Genomic DNA, 16,169 nt, shown 5'->3' on the forward strand with positions numbered 1-16,169 from the left:
GCCACTAGAAGTATTCCTAGACCTGGCCGTCCAGCCAAACTGAGCAATCATGGGAGAAGGGCCTTGGTGAGAGAGGTAAAAAAGAACCCCAAGAACATTGTGGCTGAGCTCCAGAGATGCAGTAGGGAGATGGGATAAAGTTCCACAAAGTCAACTATCACTGCAGCCCTCCACCAGTTGGGCCTTTATGGCAGAGTGACCCGAAGGAGGCCTCTCCTCAGTGCAAGACATATGAAAGCCCGCATAGTTTGCTCAAAAACACATGAAGGACTCCCAGACTATGAGAAATAAGATTCTCTGGTCTGATGAGATGAAGATAGAACTTTTTGGTGATAATTCTAAGCGGTATTTGTGGAGAAAACCAGGCACTGCTCATCACCTCCCCAATACAATCCCAACAGTGAAACATGGTGGTGGCAGCATCATGCTATGGGGGTGTTTTTCAGCTGCAGGGACAGGACGACTGGTTGCAATTGAAGGCAACATGAATGCGGCCAAGTACAGAGATATCCTGGATGAAAACCTCTTCCAGAGTGCTCTGGACCTCAGACTTGGCCGAAGGTTCACCTTCCAACAAGACAATGACCCTAAGCACACAGCTAAAATAAAAAGGAGTGGCTTCAGAACAACTCTGTGACCATTCTTGACTGGCCCAGCCAGAGCCCTGACCTAAACCCAATTGAGCATCTCTGGAGAGACCTGAAAATGGCTGTCCACCAACGTTCACCATCCAACCTGACGGAACTGGAGAGGTTCTGCAAGGAAGAATGGCAGAGGGTCCCCAAATCCTGGTGTGAAAAACTTCATTCCCAAGAAGACTCATGGCTGTACTAGCTCAAAAGGGGGCTTCTACTCAATATTGAGCAAAGGGTCTGAATACTTATGACCATGTGATATTTCAGTTTTTCTTTTTTAATAAATTTGCAAAAATTTCTACATTTCTGTTTTTTTTTCAGTCAAGATGGGATGCAGAGTGTACTTTAATGAGAAAAAAAATGAACTTTTTAGACTTTACCAAATGGCTGCAATGAAACAAAGAGTGAAAAATTTAAAGGGGTCTGAATACTTTCTGTACCCACTGTAAAAGAATTATGACAGTTCCTGGATATATTGGTCTAGCAAGTGATTCAAAAGCAGTTTTAACTCATTGGGATGACCAAGCTTTTAAGTGAAATAACAGATACACCTAAGGGTATGAATGAACACCCAAATGTGAATGAAGAGTAGCCAGGGTACGGGACAGTTTACAGGGCATGCCCCCACCACTGGATGTGTCACGTGACATGTCACATGATTCCCTTGAGAGATCGTGTGAAAGGTCATGGGATTAACACACAGGCGCTCTTTGGCACATCTGCAGATGCAAATTGGCAGAGACAACGCTGCGCAATTTTTTTCCCTTATGTACAGCACTACTGTATACATAAAAGAGGATGCTATGCAATGAGAAATGGTGCTATATATAACAAGAGGTTATATAATTTAGAACGGCAATATACATATCAAAAGGGAATGCTGTGTAATAAGGAACAGCGCTATAACAGGGGATGCTATATAAGGTACAGATTACTCAGTGCACATCATTTAAAGGGGTATTTAATGTCATAATCTAAGTGCACAGTGACAATGCGCTCTCTCATCTGCTCTGATCAGATGTGAAGAGCAGACAAGAGTGCACTGTCATTGCACAGAGTATACTGAGGAGCTAAAGGGTAGGAATATTCAGAATTTTCGACTTTCAGGCTCTCCATCCACTACTGCTTCCGACGTGAGACTACCATCATTTTATATACAATCATCTTGGCTATCTCATACATAAAATTTAACTTGCAACTATTTAGCATATGATTAGTTATGCAGATTCTTGTCATGTCACTGCATTGCTACTATTTTGCTCTTGGTGGTGGAAACATCTTTTTCTTCCTGTATACTATAAACAACCTGCTCTCACATTCTCGAATAGCACAGTGTGTTATTAGTGTGACGCTGAGTCACTACTCATGGACAAGCTGTGAGACAGGGTAGTCAGAAGGTCTGAGCTCAGATACCAGGAGGGCTTGTGGGCGGTACAGAGGGGCAACAGAAAAGCGTGATCAGGTAACTGTCCGGGTCAAATTCGGGGAGGATACGTGAAGACAAGAGAGTAAGATACAAGGAGAGTCAGAGCCCAAGTCAGGGGTCAGGTACCTGAAGTCAGAGAGTGTCAAGAGCAGGAGGGATAATTCACACGAATGGTCACAATGGTCAGAGGCTCTATATTGGGGCTCTTCACTAGAGGCTCTATATCGGGGCTCCTCACTAGAGACTCTATATCGGGGCTCCTTACTATAGGCTCTATATCGGGTCACCTCACTAGAGGTTCTATATCGGGGCTCCTCACTATAGGCTCGAGGCACCCCACTACAGGCTCTATATCGGGGCACCTCACTACAGGCTCTATATCAGGGCTTCTCACTATGGGCTCTATATCGGGGCTCCTCACTAGAGGCTCTATATCGGGCCTCCTCACTATAGGCTCGAGGCACCCCACTACAGGCTCTATATCGGGGCACCTCACTACAGGCTCTATATAGGTGTTCCTCACTACAGGCTCTATATCGGGGCTTCTCACTATAGGCTCTATATCTGGGCACCTCACTATAGGCTCTATATTGGGGCTCCTCACTACAGGCTCTATATCGGGGCACCTCACTACAGCCTCTATATCGGGCCTCCTCACTACATGCTCTATATCGGGGCAAATCACTACATGCTCAATATCGGGGCGCCTCACTACAGGCTCTATATCGGGGGCACCTCACTATAGGCTCTATATTGGGGGCACCTCACTATAGGCTCTATATTGGGGGCACCTCACTATAGGCTCTATATCGGGAGCACCTCACTATAGGCTCTATATCGGGGGCACCTCACTATAGGCTTTATATCGGGGCACCTCACTAGAGGCTCTATAATCGGGGCACCTCACTATAGGCTCGAGGCACCCCACTACAGGCTCTATATCGGGGCACCTCACTACATGCTCTATATCAGGGCTCCTCACTACAGCCCAGGCTTTATATCGGGGCACCTCACTATAGGCTCTATATCGGGGGCACCTCACTATAGGCTCTATATCGGGGCACCTCACTATAGGCTCTATATCGGGGCACCTCACTACAGGCTCTATATCGGGGCGCCTCACTATAGGCTCTATATCGGGGCGCCTCACTACAGGCTCTATATGGGGGCTCCTCACTACAGGCTCTATATGGGGCTCCTCACTACAGGCTCTATATGGGGGCACCTCACTACAGGCTCTATATGGGGGCACCTCACTACAGGCTCTATATGGGGGCACCTCACTACAGGCTCTATATCGGGGCACCTCACTACAGGCTCTATATGGGGGCACCTCACTACAGGCTCTATATCGGGGCACCTCACTACAGGCTCTATATGGGGGCACCTCACTACAGGCTCTATATCAGGGCTCCTCACTACAGGCTCTATATCGGGGCGCCTCACTACAGGCTCTATATGGTAGCTCCTCACTACAGGCTCTATATGGGGCTCCTCACTATAGGCTCTATATCGGGGCACCTCACTACAGGCTCTATATGGGGGCACCTCACTACAGGCTCTATATGGGGCACCTCACTTTACGCTCTATATCGGGGCGCGTTACTACAGGCTCTATATGGGGGCACCTCACTACAGGCTCTATATCGGGGCGCCTCACTACAGGCTCTATATGGGGCCCCTCACTATAGGCTCTATATGGGGGCACCTCACTACAGGCTCTATATCGGGGCACCTCACTACAGGCTCTATATGGGGGCACCTCACTACAGGCTCTATATGGGGGCACCTCACTACAGGCTCTATATCGGGGCACCACACTACAGGCTCTATATGGGGCACCTCACTTTACGCTCTATATCGGGGCGCGTTACTACAGGCTCTATATGGGGGCACCTCACTATAGGCTCTATATGGGGGCTCCTCACTACAGGCTCTATATCGGGGCTCCTCACTACAGGCTCTATATCGGGGCTCCTCACTACAGGCTCTATATTGGGGCACCTCACTATATGCTCTATATGGGGGCTCCTCACTACAGGCTCTATATCAGGGCACCTCACTATAGGCTCTATATCGGGGCACCTCACTATAGGCTCTATACGGGGGCTCCTCACTATAGGCTCTATATCGGGGGCACCTCACTATAGGCTTTATATCGGGGCACCTCACTAGAGGCTCTATATCGGGGCACCTCACTATAGGCTCGAGGCACCCCACTACAGGCTCTATATCGGGGCACCTCACTACATGCTCTATATCAGGGCTCCTCACTACAGCCCAGGCTTTATATCGGGGGCACCTCACTATAGGCTCTATATCGGGGCACCTCACTATAGGCTCTATATCGGGGCACCTCACTACAGGCTCTATATCGGGGCACCTCACTACAGGCTCTATATCGGGGCTCCTCACTATAGGCTCTATATCGGGGCTCCTCACTACAGGCTCTATATCGGGGCGCCTCACTACAGGCTCTATATGGGGGCTCCTCACTACAGGCTCTATATGGGGCTCCTCACTATAGGCTCTATATCGGGGCACCTCACTACAGGCTCTATATCGGGGCGCCCCACTACAGGCTCTATATGGGGCACCTCACTACAGGCTCTATATGGGGGCACCTCACTACAGGCTCTATATCGGGGCTCCTCACTACAGGCTCTATATCGGGGCGCCTCACTACAGGCTCTATATGGGGGCTCCTCACTACAGGCTCTATATGGGGCTCCTCAATATAGGCTCTATATCGGGGCACCTCACTACAGGCTCTATATGGGGGCACCTCACTACAGGCTCTATATGGGGGCACCTCACTACAGGCTCTATATCGGGGCTCCTCACTACAGGCTCTATATCGGGGCACCTCACTACAGGCTCTATATGGGGCACCTCACTACAGGCTCTATATGGGGGCACCTCACTACAGGCTCTATATCGGGGCTCCTCACTACAGGCTCTATATCGGGGCGCCTCACTACAGGCTCTATATGGGGGCTCCTCACTACAGGCTCTATATGGGGCTCCTCAATATAGGCTCTATATCGGGGCACCTCACTACAGGCTCTATATGGGGGCACCTCACTACAGGCTCTATATGGGGGCACCTCACTACAGGCTCTATATCGGGGCTCCTCACTACAGGCTCTATATCGGGGCACCACACTACAGGCTCTATATGGGGCACCTCACTTTACGCTCTATATCGGGGCGCGTTACTACAGGCTCTATATGGGGGCACCTCACTATAGGCTCTATATGGGAGCTCCTCACTACAGGCTCTATATGGGGGCTCCTCACTACAGGCTCTATATGGGGCACCTCACTATAGGCTCTATATGGGGGCTCCTCACTACAGGCTCTATATTGGGGCGCCTCACTACAGGCTCTATATCGGGGCTTCTCACTACAGGCTCTATATCGGGGCTCCTCACTACAGGCTCTATATCGGGGCACCTCACTATAGGCTCTATATCGGGGCACCTCACTATAGGCTCTATACGGGGGCTCCTCACTATAGGCTCTATATCGGGGCTCCTCACTACAGGCTCTATATGGGGGCGCCTCACTACAGGCTCTATATCGGGGCACCTCACTACAGGCTCTATATGGGGGCACCTCACTGCAGGCTCTAGATCGGGGTGCCTCACTACAGGCTCTATATCGGGGCACCTCACTACAGGCTTTATATGGGGCACCTCACTACAGGCTCTATATGGGGGCACCTCACTACAGGCTCTATATCGGGGCGCCACACTACAGGCTCTATATGGGGGCACCTCACTACAGGCTCTATATGGGGGCGCCTCACTACAGGCTCTATATCGGGGCTCCTCACTACAGGCTCTATATCGGGGCACCTCACTATAGGCTCTATATGGGGGCTCCTCACTACAGGCTCTATATCAGGGCACTTCACTATAGGCTCTATATCAGGGCACCTCACTATAGGCTCTATATCGGGGCACCTCACTATAGGCTCTATATCGGAGCTCCTCACTACAGGCTCTATATGGGGGCGCCTCACTACAGGCTCTATATCGGGGCACCTCACTACAGGCTCTATATGGGGGCACCTCACTGCAGGCTCTATATGGGGGCACCTCACTACAGGCTCTATATGGTGGCACCTCACTACAGGCTCTATATCGGGGCGCCTCACTACAGGCTCTATATGGGGCACCTCACTACAGGCTCTATATCGGGGCTCCTCACTACAGGCTCTATATCGGGGCGCCTCACTACAGGCTCTATATCGGGGCACCTCACTACAGGCTCTATATCGGGGCACCTCACTACAGGCTCTATATGGGGGCTCCTCACTACAGGCTCTATATCGGGGCGCCACACTACAGGCTCTATATGGGGGCACCTCACTACAGGCTCTATATGGGGGCTCCTCACTACAGGCTCTATATCGGGGCGCCACACTACAGGCTCTATATGGGGCACCTCACTACAGGCTCTATATGGGGGCACCTCACTACAGGCTCTATATGGGGGCGCCTCACTACAGGCTCTATATGGGGGCACCTCACTACAGGCTCTATATGGGGGCTCCTCACTACAGGCTCTATATCGGGGCGCCTCACTACAGGCTCTATATGGGGGCACCTCACTATAGGCTCTATATCGGGGCTCCTCACTACAGGCTCTATATCGGGGCTCCTCACTACAGGCTCTATATCGGGGCTCCTCACTACAGGCTCTATATGGGGGCACCTCACTATAGGCTCTATATGGGGGCTCCTCACTATAGGCTCTATATCGGGGCTCCTTACTACAGGCTCTATATCGGGGCTCCTCACAGAGCCCGCGGACGGTGGGTGCTGCTAGTACAGAGGAGAACCCCTCTCCTCTCTCAGGTGCCGGCACTTCTCCCACAAGTTCCATCTTCGGCAGTACAGCCCATTAACCCCTCCACCACCAGACCACAGCACCAAGCCGTGCACAGAATAGGAAGGCAGGGAAGTCACATGATCGGCCTGCAGCACGTGATGCCTACGTCAGCATTCCTGCCAGTGGCAGCTCCATTCTAGACACAGCCGTTCTAGACACCGGGGAGACGGCAGGCAGCGCAGGAGAAGAGCGCCCTTCGCCCCTGGTTTCTGTTGTGCCCAGCTCTCCCTGCAGCAGCACCATGGCAGCCTGTGACAGGCGCAGCAGATGGGACTCGTCTTCCCCTTAGAAGGCAGCCGCTGTGGTCAGACGCGGCTGTGTGCACTGCGGTCCTCGTCCCCGCTGCCGCCTCGTCTCTCACTTTTTATTGTTTCCAGTGTGTTTTCCTTCTCCCCTCCATTCCGTCTCTCCATCCCGCACCGTGCCCTGTAGGAGCTCCTCATCTCTGCCCAGCCCCTCAGGAGGCCATCACAGAAGAGGCACCCTGCGGGTAGACCACCGTTGCCGCACCATGGGCTGCTGTGGGAGCACACAGGTGAGCCGCCCTCCTCCACCGGTCCTGCATATACTGTGCTGGGCAAAGCAGAAGGGGCTGTGGCCACAGATGTGGCTACTACAGAGGAAACTTCTCATTGGGACAATCCTGTATGCAGACAGCTTCCCAGCACAGTCCTCATTGTGTACTGGGGCCATTAGTAGTGTCCGGTGGTCCTCATTGTATACTGGTCCCTACTGGGACCATTGGTAGCTTCCGCATGTCCTGATTGTATACTGGTCCCTACTGGGACCATTGGTAGCTTCCGCAGGTCCTGATTGTATACTGGTCCCTACTGGGACTATTGGTAGCTTCCGCAGGTCCTGATTGTATACTGGTCCCTACTGGGACCATTGGTAGCTTCCGCAGGTCCTGATTGTATACTGGTCCCTACTGGGACCATTGGTAGCTTCCGCAGGTCCTGATTGTATACTGGTCCCTACAGGGACCATTGGTAGCTTCCGCAGGTCCTGATTGTATACTGGTCCCTACTGGGGCCATCGGTAGTATCCTCCTGATAGTATACTGGTGCTGACCAGTGCCATTGGTAATGTCCAGTGGTCCTGTCCCCATTGATGGTCCTGAATATATACTGGTCCTGACTAATGCCAGTGATAGTGCTGGATGGTCTTGATTGTATACTGGTTCTGACTGGGTCCGTTGCTAGTGTCTGGTGGTCCTGCTCTTCTAGAAACATGACAGGTGGATGATTTCTATTCAGACGTCTTTGTCTTCGCTCACGCTGAGCTGTATATTCGTGCCATTAATAGTTCCAGATCTTTCTATAGGGACCGATTGTAGGAAAACTCATTCCCTTTAAACAATAAACTGTAGTGCGTCTGTATGAATGAAGCCTTATAATAGAGACAGATTGGTATTGTGCCACCCAGACTGCTCCAGCTTGCTCACTGTGGGACTCCTGGGTATGGCACAAGCATTCCTCTTGTAACTAGGGTGGAGGAAATTGCTTATGCCATATTTATCACGTTTGTGTAAACTTGCAGCTTATTTTTTTGTGGTGGGGCAGGCAGCACTGTGCCTAATGTAAATGCTCAATATGTTTGGCACAGCTGCACCAGTTTCTGCTACATGCACATCTGGGTAGGGTGAACATGTGCCCCGGTTCTTTAAATCAGTGCCATCATCAAGTTTCATGATGCACTGGATAGATCCAGGTATCTGTATCTTCTACATGCCAAGTCTTGCTGGCACGTACCGCTGACTCCTGCTCTGCGCGAACTAATTGATGCACTGTGAAAGTTTTAACCACTACAAGATTAAGGTTTCTGCCCTGTAATGGTTTACCAGGTATGTAACCTTCATTTTTCTGGTATCAGAATCTGCTGCAAGCACATTGGTGGCTGGAATGCCAGGCTGCATGGTGCAGAGATGTACTATTTCTGGCAAATCACTGCGTTGCAGTTGCGCTCGATCTGGTTTTATAGCTAGTTAATACCTCTGTCTGGTGTGTGGATAGCGATCATATATGTCAGGATCAGCTGATGCTTTTGGAGTGCTTCTGCCTTTAAGGTCACTGCTCTGAAATCCAGGTCATGTAGGATTTATTGTAAGCCTGCTGATCATTCCCACCCAGCGCTGTCAGGTGGAATACAGTGACACATCCCTTCTCCTGTGGGATTTTCCTTGCACATAGTGCTGGCCTGGTTTGCTGGAGCTCTCAGGTAGATTGCAGGGCATCTGTCAGTTCCCACCTGTCACCAGGAGAGATGGATCACCACTCTGGATAGTGAAACCGCCACTTAGCGCTGAGCTGCTGTCATCATTGTTTCAAATGGTTTTCAGTGTCCTTCTCTCTTTTGTCTCTTACATTGGGGTACTGTGTTTATACCGTGTGATGTTTGTGATGCACAATTTTGATGTGGAGGCTTAAAAATGTTTTCTCAATGTCTCATCTGCTTATAATATCATATTAGGGTCATGGTGTAAATATTAATGAATCCTGGTGGTCTGAACCGACTAATCAGTGGTGTCTGACATTCTATTGAGGATACTGAATTTTTACTAAAATATAAAAATTTGAGAGTCCTCAGTGGTTGATACATTTTAATGACTAACTGAAAACATGGCAATAAATACTGCTTTTGAGACTGCTCAGGTCTCTTCATCAGGTATAGTATAACACAAAATCTGAAGAGTCACATATTTATTAACAGGACACAGGAATAATGCAATAGATGAGACAAGTGACGTGAAGCGGAACTATCAATGTGAAAAGAGGAGAAACAGTTGTGGCAGTAAATATTGGAGCAGTTCATAGATAAGGAGTGTGAAAGTTTTATTGTACACGTGGTTTGAGGAGCAAATTTCTTAATTGATGTAGAAAGACCTAAATCCATGTGATACATTCATTCCTCCGCTGAATGTGTCAAAGGTTGTCATAAGTTTTTACTCCCAGATCCTTCTGTCTCTCTGGGATGTTACGTCACCTTTCAATACCAGCAATTTCATGTCCATAATGTGATCAGGGCTACAAAAATGTTTGGCCACTGGTAGATCTATTCTATTTTCTTTTATTGTGTGGCGATGAGAACTCCTCTTTGTTCTAAGACTTTGTCCTGTCCTTTTTTTTTTCTTTGCCCTGTCCTTTTATGAGAAATCACATTGAAAACTTGTCATAATGATTCTGTTCCCATATGGAAAGGCAAAAATGTGAGAAAACTTTAGTGTTGTCTTGAATGACGAAACTTCAGCATAGATATTGGTTTTTATTTGTGACTGCCTTTCTAATAACATTTGTTAAGGCCAGATTCAACATTTGTGTTTTTTGTAAAGTCCCTTTTCTTTTTTCGTTTTGTAGTATGTTGACTTTTCTTGCGCCAAAATCTTGTAAATTGTATAAGTGGTTCATGAATTTTGCGCAAAATAAAACAAATTCTCTTTATTTATCATGAATAGTTTTTGCTTATATATATTTTTTTGCATGGGAAGTTACATGTTCCTCTTAAATGTTGTAAAATGTGCTTAAAAAATTCAGACCTACATGAAATCACTCCAGTTGGGAGTTGGAATACATTTGCGCTAATATTTTACAACTTGTTACAAATTCACAATTGATGAATTGGCTGAAAACACTTGGAAACCTCTAATCCTACCCCCAATGGTGAACACACAAAAAAAGTGATCAGGTAAACTATAAAACAGGGGTCTATATAAAAGAATAAGGCACAGATGCAATAATCGGGCCCGTGGTGCTGCCATTGATTTTGGAGATGTGGCCGTTCATCTTTGCCTACCTGGAGCTGCTTATCCATACTGTCATTTTCTGATAAATGGTAATATAGTAACACTTGATTCAGATGTATTAAATGGTTAAATTTTTTTCTACATTATCCAGCAAAAAAGGCTACACTTTCCTCCTATAATTAAAGGGTTAGTCCTACACTTCTCAATACCACATCGGGAGGTGAGAAGAGCAGGTGATGTCACATCTCCTGATACTTGATGAGTTTGGTGTACTGATCCGTGGTGCTCGTGAGCGGTCAATACATGGTGTGACAAAGTGGTGGTGTTCTTCTCAGTACACGGTTTACATCTGGCCACTGTTGGCAGCTATTCGGTGAAGGTGCTAGTGTCTGATGTTGAAGATCTTATCCTATGGCTAGCTCGATCATTTATCTCATGGTAGTGGAGTCGTAATGAGTGCCCTTTAAGTCTCATTGGGGCAGATTTATCAAGACTGGTGCTTCTTATGAATCTTGGGAGGGGGGTGGGGGGGTGGGGGGGGGGGGAGTCCACTGGAGGTAGATGCACCAAATTCATTAGGAGGTACACGCCTGGATCTGGGAACTGCTATAATAGACATCACTTTGATGAGTGTTAGGTGGCAATCATCCTCCTATTAAGTGTGCCCAATTTTAGTATAGTGGCTAGGCTGTCAATAAATGACAAAAGGTGCAAAATAATGAAGCGTTGTGTAACACTTATACCACAGAAAACTGAAGTGAATTTACTCCACTCCCCCCTAAATATATTAGGGCAAGGATAACCAGCTCCTAAGAGGTCACAGGCTTCTGAAGAAAATCATACTAGTGGAAAACCCTGTTAAAAAGGTTGTCTAGGGAAAAGGTGCTAGTTACCTTTGGGATTGAATTCTGTAAGAATAACAAAATAAATCCTATGTGCCTGCTGCCACCCTTCTGAGTCCGGTGTGGGCTACCACCTGGTATGTGTCGGCCCAGGAAGAGAGGACCTCGGTGACTTGTGAAAGGCTACAACAGTCAGGTGACTTGAACCGCGCATCAGAAAAAGATCCAATGACAGGTTGCCACCTGCCTGCTGCAGCCATCCACAAGTCACAGAGGTCCTCCAGCTTGTTGAATGGCGCTGTCGTCGCTTCCTGTGCCGGCACTTACCATATGGTGGCCTGAGCTGGCTCAAGGAGGGTGACAGCAGGGAGTATGAACTTCTAGGATCTCGCAAGCGGCAGGAAGAATTTTAGCATTTTCACTATGTAGGGAAACTGGTGATTTGTATGAGAAAAAAACTGCTCAGACTGCCATAATGATGTGATGTTTTGATTATTTCTTTTTATGAACTAAAACATTGCTGCCAAATGGTTTTTAGCAACCTGCTACTTGTTGTGTGTATTTTTTTTTAAGTGTATTTCTTCATCAAATAAAGTGAATTGCGGGATTTTTCAAGCACTGTCATAGTATAATTTTTAATAGAGAACAATTGCTCACTCAGTTTATTAGTCTCTGTCACGGGTATTTGCTATCGGTGTAGTCCTGTTATCAGTTACGGTAATCACTTTTTCTGATTCTCTACAAGTAAATGTAAAAGGGTGGAGTGCTAGTGCCGAATGATAAGCTATGGTATAACAAAGGTGTAATGCAATATATTTTTAGAAAATTTCTTATTTATCTTATAATGCACAAAACTCTCAACAAAGAAAGAAATAATTGGTGGTCTGATTCCTGGCACCTCCACCGATCAGATGTTATCACCCCTGGCGGCAGCTAGATGTCAAAGTTGTACTGAGCGGAACACCACGCGGTCAGTGTGCACTGCTGGGCAGACCACTGCTGGGCAGACCACTGCTGATTAAAGGTTCCATGTGTGCTTCACTGTCCACCAGTCACAGCTCTGTAGGTTTGTTGTGACTGTGGCTTGTTTTGCCACTGCAAAATGAATGGAGTTATGCCCGGTAAGCAATAAAATGGGCATGGCACTTTATAGAGCCCCTTCGGTAAGCTAGAGTATTGGAGTAACCAGGGCTGTGGAGTCGGTAAGCCAAACCTCCGACTCCACGACTCTGACTCCCTCATACATGGCTCATGTTTAAGTGATAAATTTACTGTAGCACAGATTCACCTCAGCTAAAAGTCAGACCCTTATATCAGGAATAGGACAGACATTTCATAACTTTCCAAAATTCTTATGAAAAATTATTCCCAACAAACTGCATTGAACTACTGTACCCAATTTATTATATATTTTAGGAGTCGGTCCATTTTATACCGACTCTGATTCCACCAAAATGGGCTCCCCCCATCTTGTAAATAGAGGATAGTTTACTATTTTGGGAATCAGTATCGTAATTTCTGGAAATCCTTTTGACCACTTGCTAAAGAACGATTTCTGTTGCAGTGGTAGGCTTATTCTTATACACGGCTGGATACGTGGGTGTGATAAGTGGTTGCGTCTAGTACTTTATAGCAATGGTAACAGTGAAGACCTAGCAGTGCCGCAATACTATTCTAACCTGCAGTGGGTAATGGCAACTTGCAGTGGTTACAAAAAGCAACAGGGCATTATGTAGGAAATGCAGTCAGTTTCTTACTGATGGGCCGTATTTTGGTTTATGGAGTTTAGCTAAGCCATGAAGTGTCCGGTAAGGCAAAAAAAAAAAGTTGAAATTTATTGAAAAAAAAGTTCTCACAATAGAATTAAAATGCATAAAAATGTTTTTCCAATCAAAACGTAGTTTATTTTTCAAAACTTAATAATTTTAAAAAAATCCCTGCTGTTACTATATTTGTATTATATTGACCCAATAGGACCTTTAAAAAGGGTTTTGTAGCATTAATAATTATTTTGTGTATGTAAAAAGAGCAATTAAAACAATTACTGTTCACTCACTACTCTTGTGATATCATCCAACTCTCCATGGCCATTTAATAACCAACCTTGGCCCCACATATTTAGTCTCACTGGTCAATAGATAATCTGCTCTGGTGATTTCTCCATTTTTTATGTAGTAGCTACAGTCTACGGACTATGAATCTGAGTCTTCCGGTTCAGGCGCCGAACATGTGAGCTCTGATTAACCGTCCATGTTCACCCCCCCCTGTACATCTACTCCGGGCTCCTGATTCTTGATTCCTGCAGCTCAGCGATTCATCGAAACTTTCACACAGCTGAAGGCCATCTTCAAACAATATCATTGGCCTATATGGACCGCTACCTTCTCCGCTCCGTAGCTGGCAAAAACAATCTACTTTTTCCAACCACTCTGACTTCTCCAATCTTCATAATATGGCTCCTACTTTTGACCAAGAGGAACATCTTGCCCAATCTGAGGGTGGAGAGGATTTGCGTCAACCCCCCCAAAATGCCCCGCAGTTCTACGTCAAGGAATGGGGAGACACATATGGACTCTTCAGAACTAGCGGATGAGGTCACTGCTAGGCTATTACCCGAAATCAAAACCATAATACAATCCACACTAAACACTGCCGTGCTGGATCTACAAACCAGACAGGATGAGCAAGCCGAACAGCTTACCGAATTAGAATCACGAATATCGAACATCGAGGATGATTCAAAAGAAGACCATTCCAAAATATCTATCGTTTGTGAAAACATAATTTTGAGACCGTATAGATGACCTTGAGAATCGCTCTCGTAGAAGCTATCTGCGTTTAGTGGGTCTACCTGAATCGTATCTTCAGAACACCTTGAAATCCCTATGCGAAAATGAAGTCCCAAAAGCCCTAAAACTACCTGAAGGTAAAAGGTGGAAAGAGTTCACAGAATCGGTTCTCCACCTGCTATCTATGGGGCCCAGAGTACAATCAGGCCAAGACAGGTCATTATGAAATTTCTGGACTTCAATGATAAAGCGTACATTATCCGAGCATACAAACAACTAAACCACCCATTGATCATTCAAGGCCATAAAATCTTTCTTTTCAAAGGCTACTCCATCGAAGTAACCAGGAAAAGGAAGTCCTTCAGCTCTATATGCATCAGACTGCACAAAGAAAAATTTTGCTTTCAACTCCGCTACCCGGCTACTCTACGCTTGAAAGACACAGGTGGCTCTTTCCGGGAATTTATTTCACCTGTTAAAGCAGATACTTTTGTCAGCAAAAGTACTGTGCCGAAGAGCCAGCCCAGAACAGATCCACCATGAGAATACTCCTTCTTGCTCATGGTCTCCTAAGGGATCTACGAGGCGAGGAGACAAAGGAGGCCAGAGCTATAACAACCGTTGATTCAGTGAGTTTTTCCTTTCATACACCTGTAGACTCCGGAGTAAAGGTATTATGGAGGCAATTGCTTCCGACCGTCTCCTCTCTCAGACTTTGAAATTCCCACTAAGATCAGATTAGGCTGGAAGGTATTTAGAAAATACATTATAAATGAAAACATGGAGAGAAACTCAATATAAAATAATACATTGGGCCATATATGCCTTTTAATATACCAAAAAAAGATCCATTATCAAGTAGACTAATTGCATGCCCTAAGTGTCATCATCCGTACTCTGACCTTATGCACGGCCTATGGTCCTGCACCGATTCAACAGTATATTGGGATCGTGTTTCAGATTTGATGAATACTATATGGGGTCCAGAGTACACCCTCTCTCCATACTTAGCCCTACTACATTATTGGATTAACCCAGAGAACCCCTACAAAAATACAAAAAGCCCCCCAAATCTGCTCCATACTCTACTCTTCCTGGCAAAAAAAAACAGATACTCAGACATTGGCTAGACCCTAACATTCCCCCCATAGCAGAGCTGATAATCCAATTGAAACACTTTATGGGAGTAGAACAACTAGATGCCCTCAGTAACAAGGAACAAGCTGGCAAATTTTTATCTAAATGGAGACAGTTTATTATAACGTGTTGCTCTGACTGAAAAAAATAAAATTGTCGAACCATTTACTTCTACAGAATGGTATATTCTAGAGCAGGGGTCCCCAACCACCGGTCCGCGGACCAGGACCGGGCCATTGGGGTTTTTTTGCCGGTCCTCGCCGCTGCCGTAGACAATCACTAAATATTGATAGTGCGGCGGCTCGGAGCACATTGTGTGGGGTGGATGCTGCCTGCTGTTCTAGACTCCCGCAGGGAGCACCGGTAGAGGACCTGTGATGACATCAAGGTCACATGACTGTGATGTCACCACAGGTCCTGAAGCAGGATTAAGTGAATGCAGCTGAATAGCAGCTGTCAGGACACAGCTGCCCCATCTTGCTGCAGGGCATGATGGGGCCTCAGTGACACGGCTCCCGGCACAGCACACTATGTGGGGCTCCTGGCATGGCTCCACACCCACACCCCGCCCTGCCGGGCCATGAAAAAATGGTCTTGCTTGAAGCCGGTCCCTGGTGCAAATAAAGTTGGGGACCACTGTTCTAGAGGATCTAAACAATAATTTTGGACTATTACGCGTAAACTAAAACATGGGAGATAATC

The 16,169-nt window shown here is 46.9% G+C and overlaps 1 protein-coding gene across 2 annotated transcripts in view; it reads left to right on the top strand.

Moving 5' to 3' along the window:
• Positions 1–7,049: 7,049 nt before the first annotated feature.
• SLC44A1 (solute carrier family 44 member 1) overlaps positions 7,050–16,169 on the top strand; it is a 129,082-nt gene continuing 119,962 nt past the window's right edge. For both annotated transcript variants that reach the window (XM_073666604.1, XM_073666611.1), the window contains exon 1: positions 7,050–7,495. In XM_073666604.1, coding sequence (XP_073522705.1) covers positions 7,472–7,495 — 24 coding nt within the window. In that variant the 5' untranslated portion in view covers positions 7,050–7,471. The remainder of the gene's footprint in view (positions 7,496–16,169) is intronic.

This window comes from Phyllobates terribilis, unplaced genomic scaffold (genome assembly GCF_046119375.1).
Source record: "Phyllobates terribilis strain yellow unplaced genomic scaffold, ASM4611937v1 Scaffold_1__5_contigs__length_1240528914, whole genome shotgun sequence".
Classification (NCBI taxonomy): Eukaryota; Metazoa; Chordata; class Amphibia; order Anura; family Dendrobatidae; genus Phyllobates; species Phyllobates terribilis.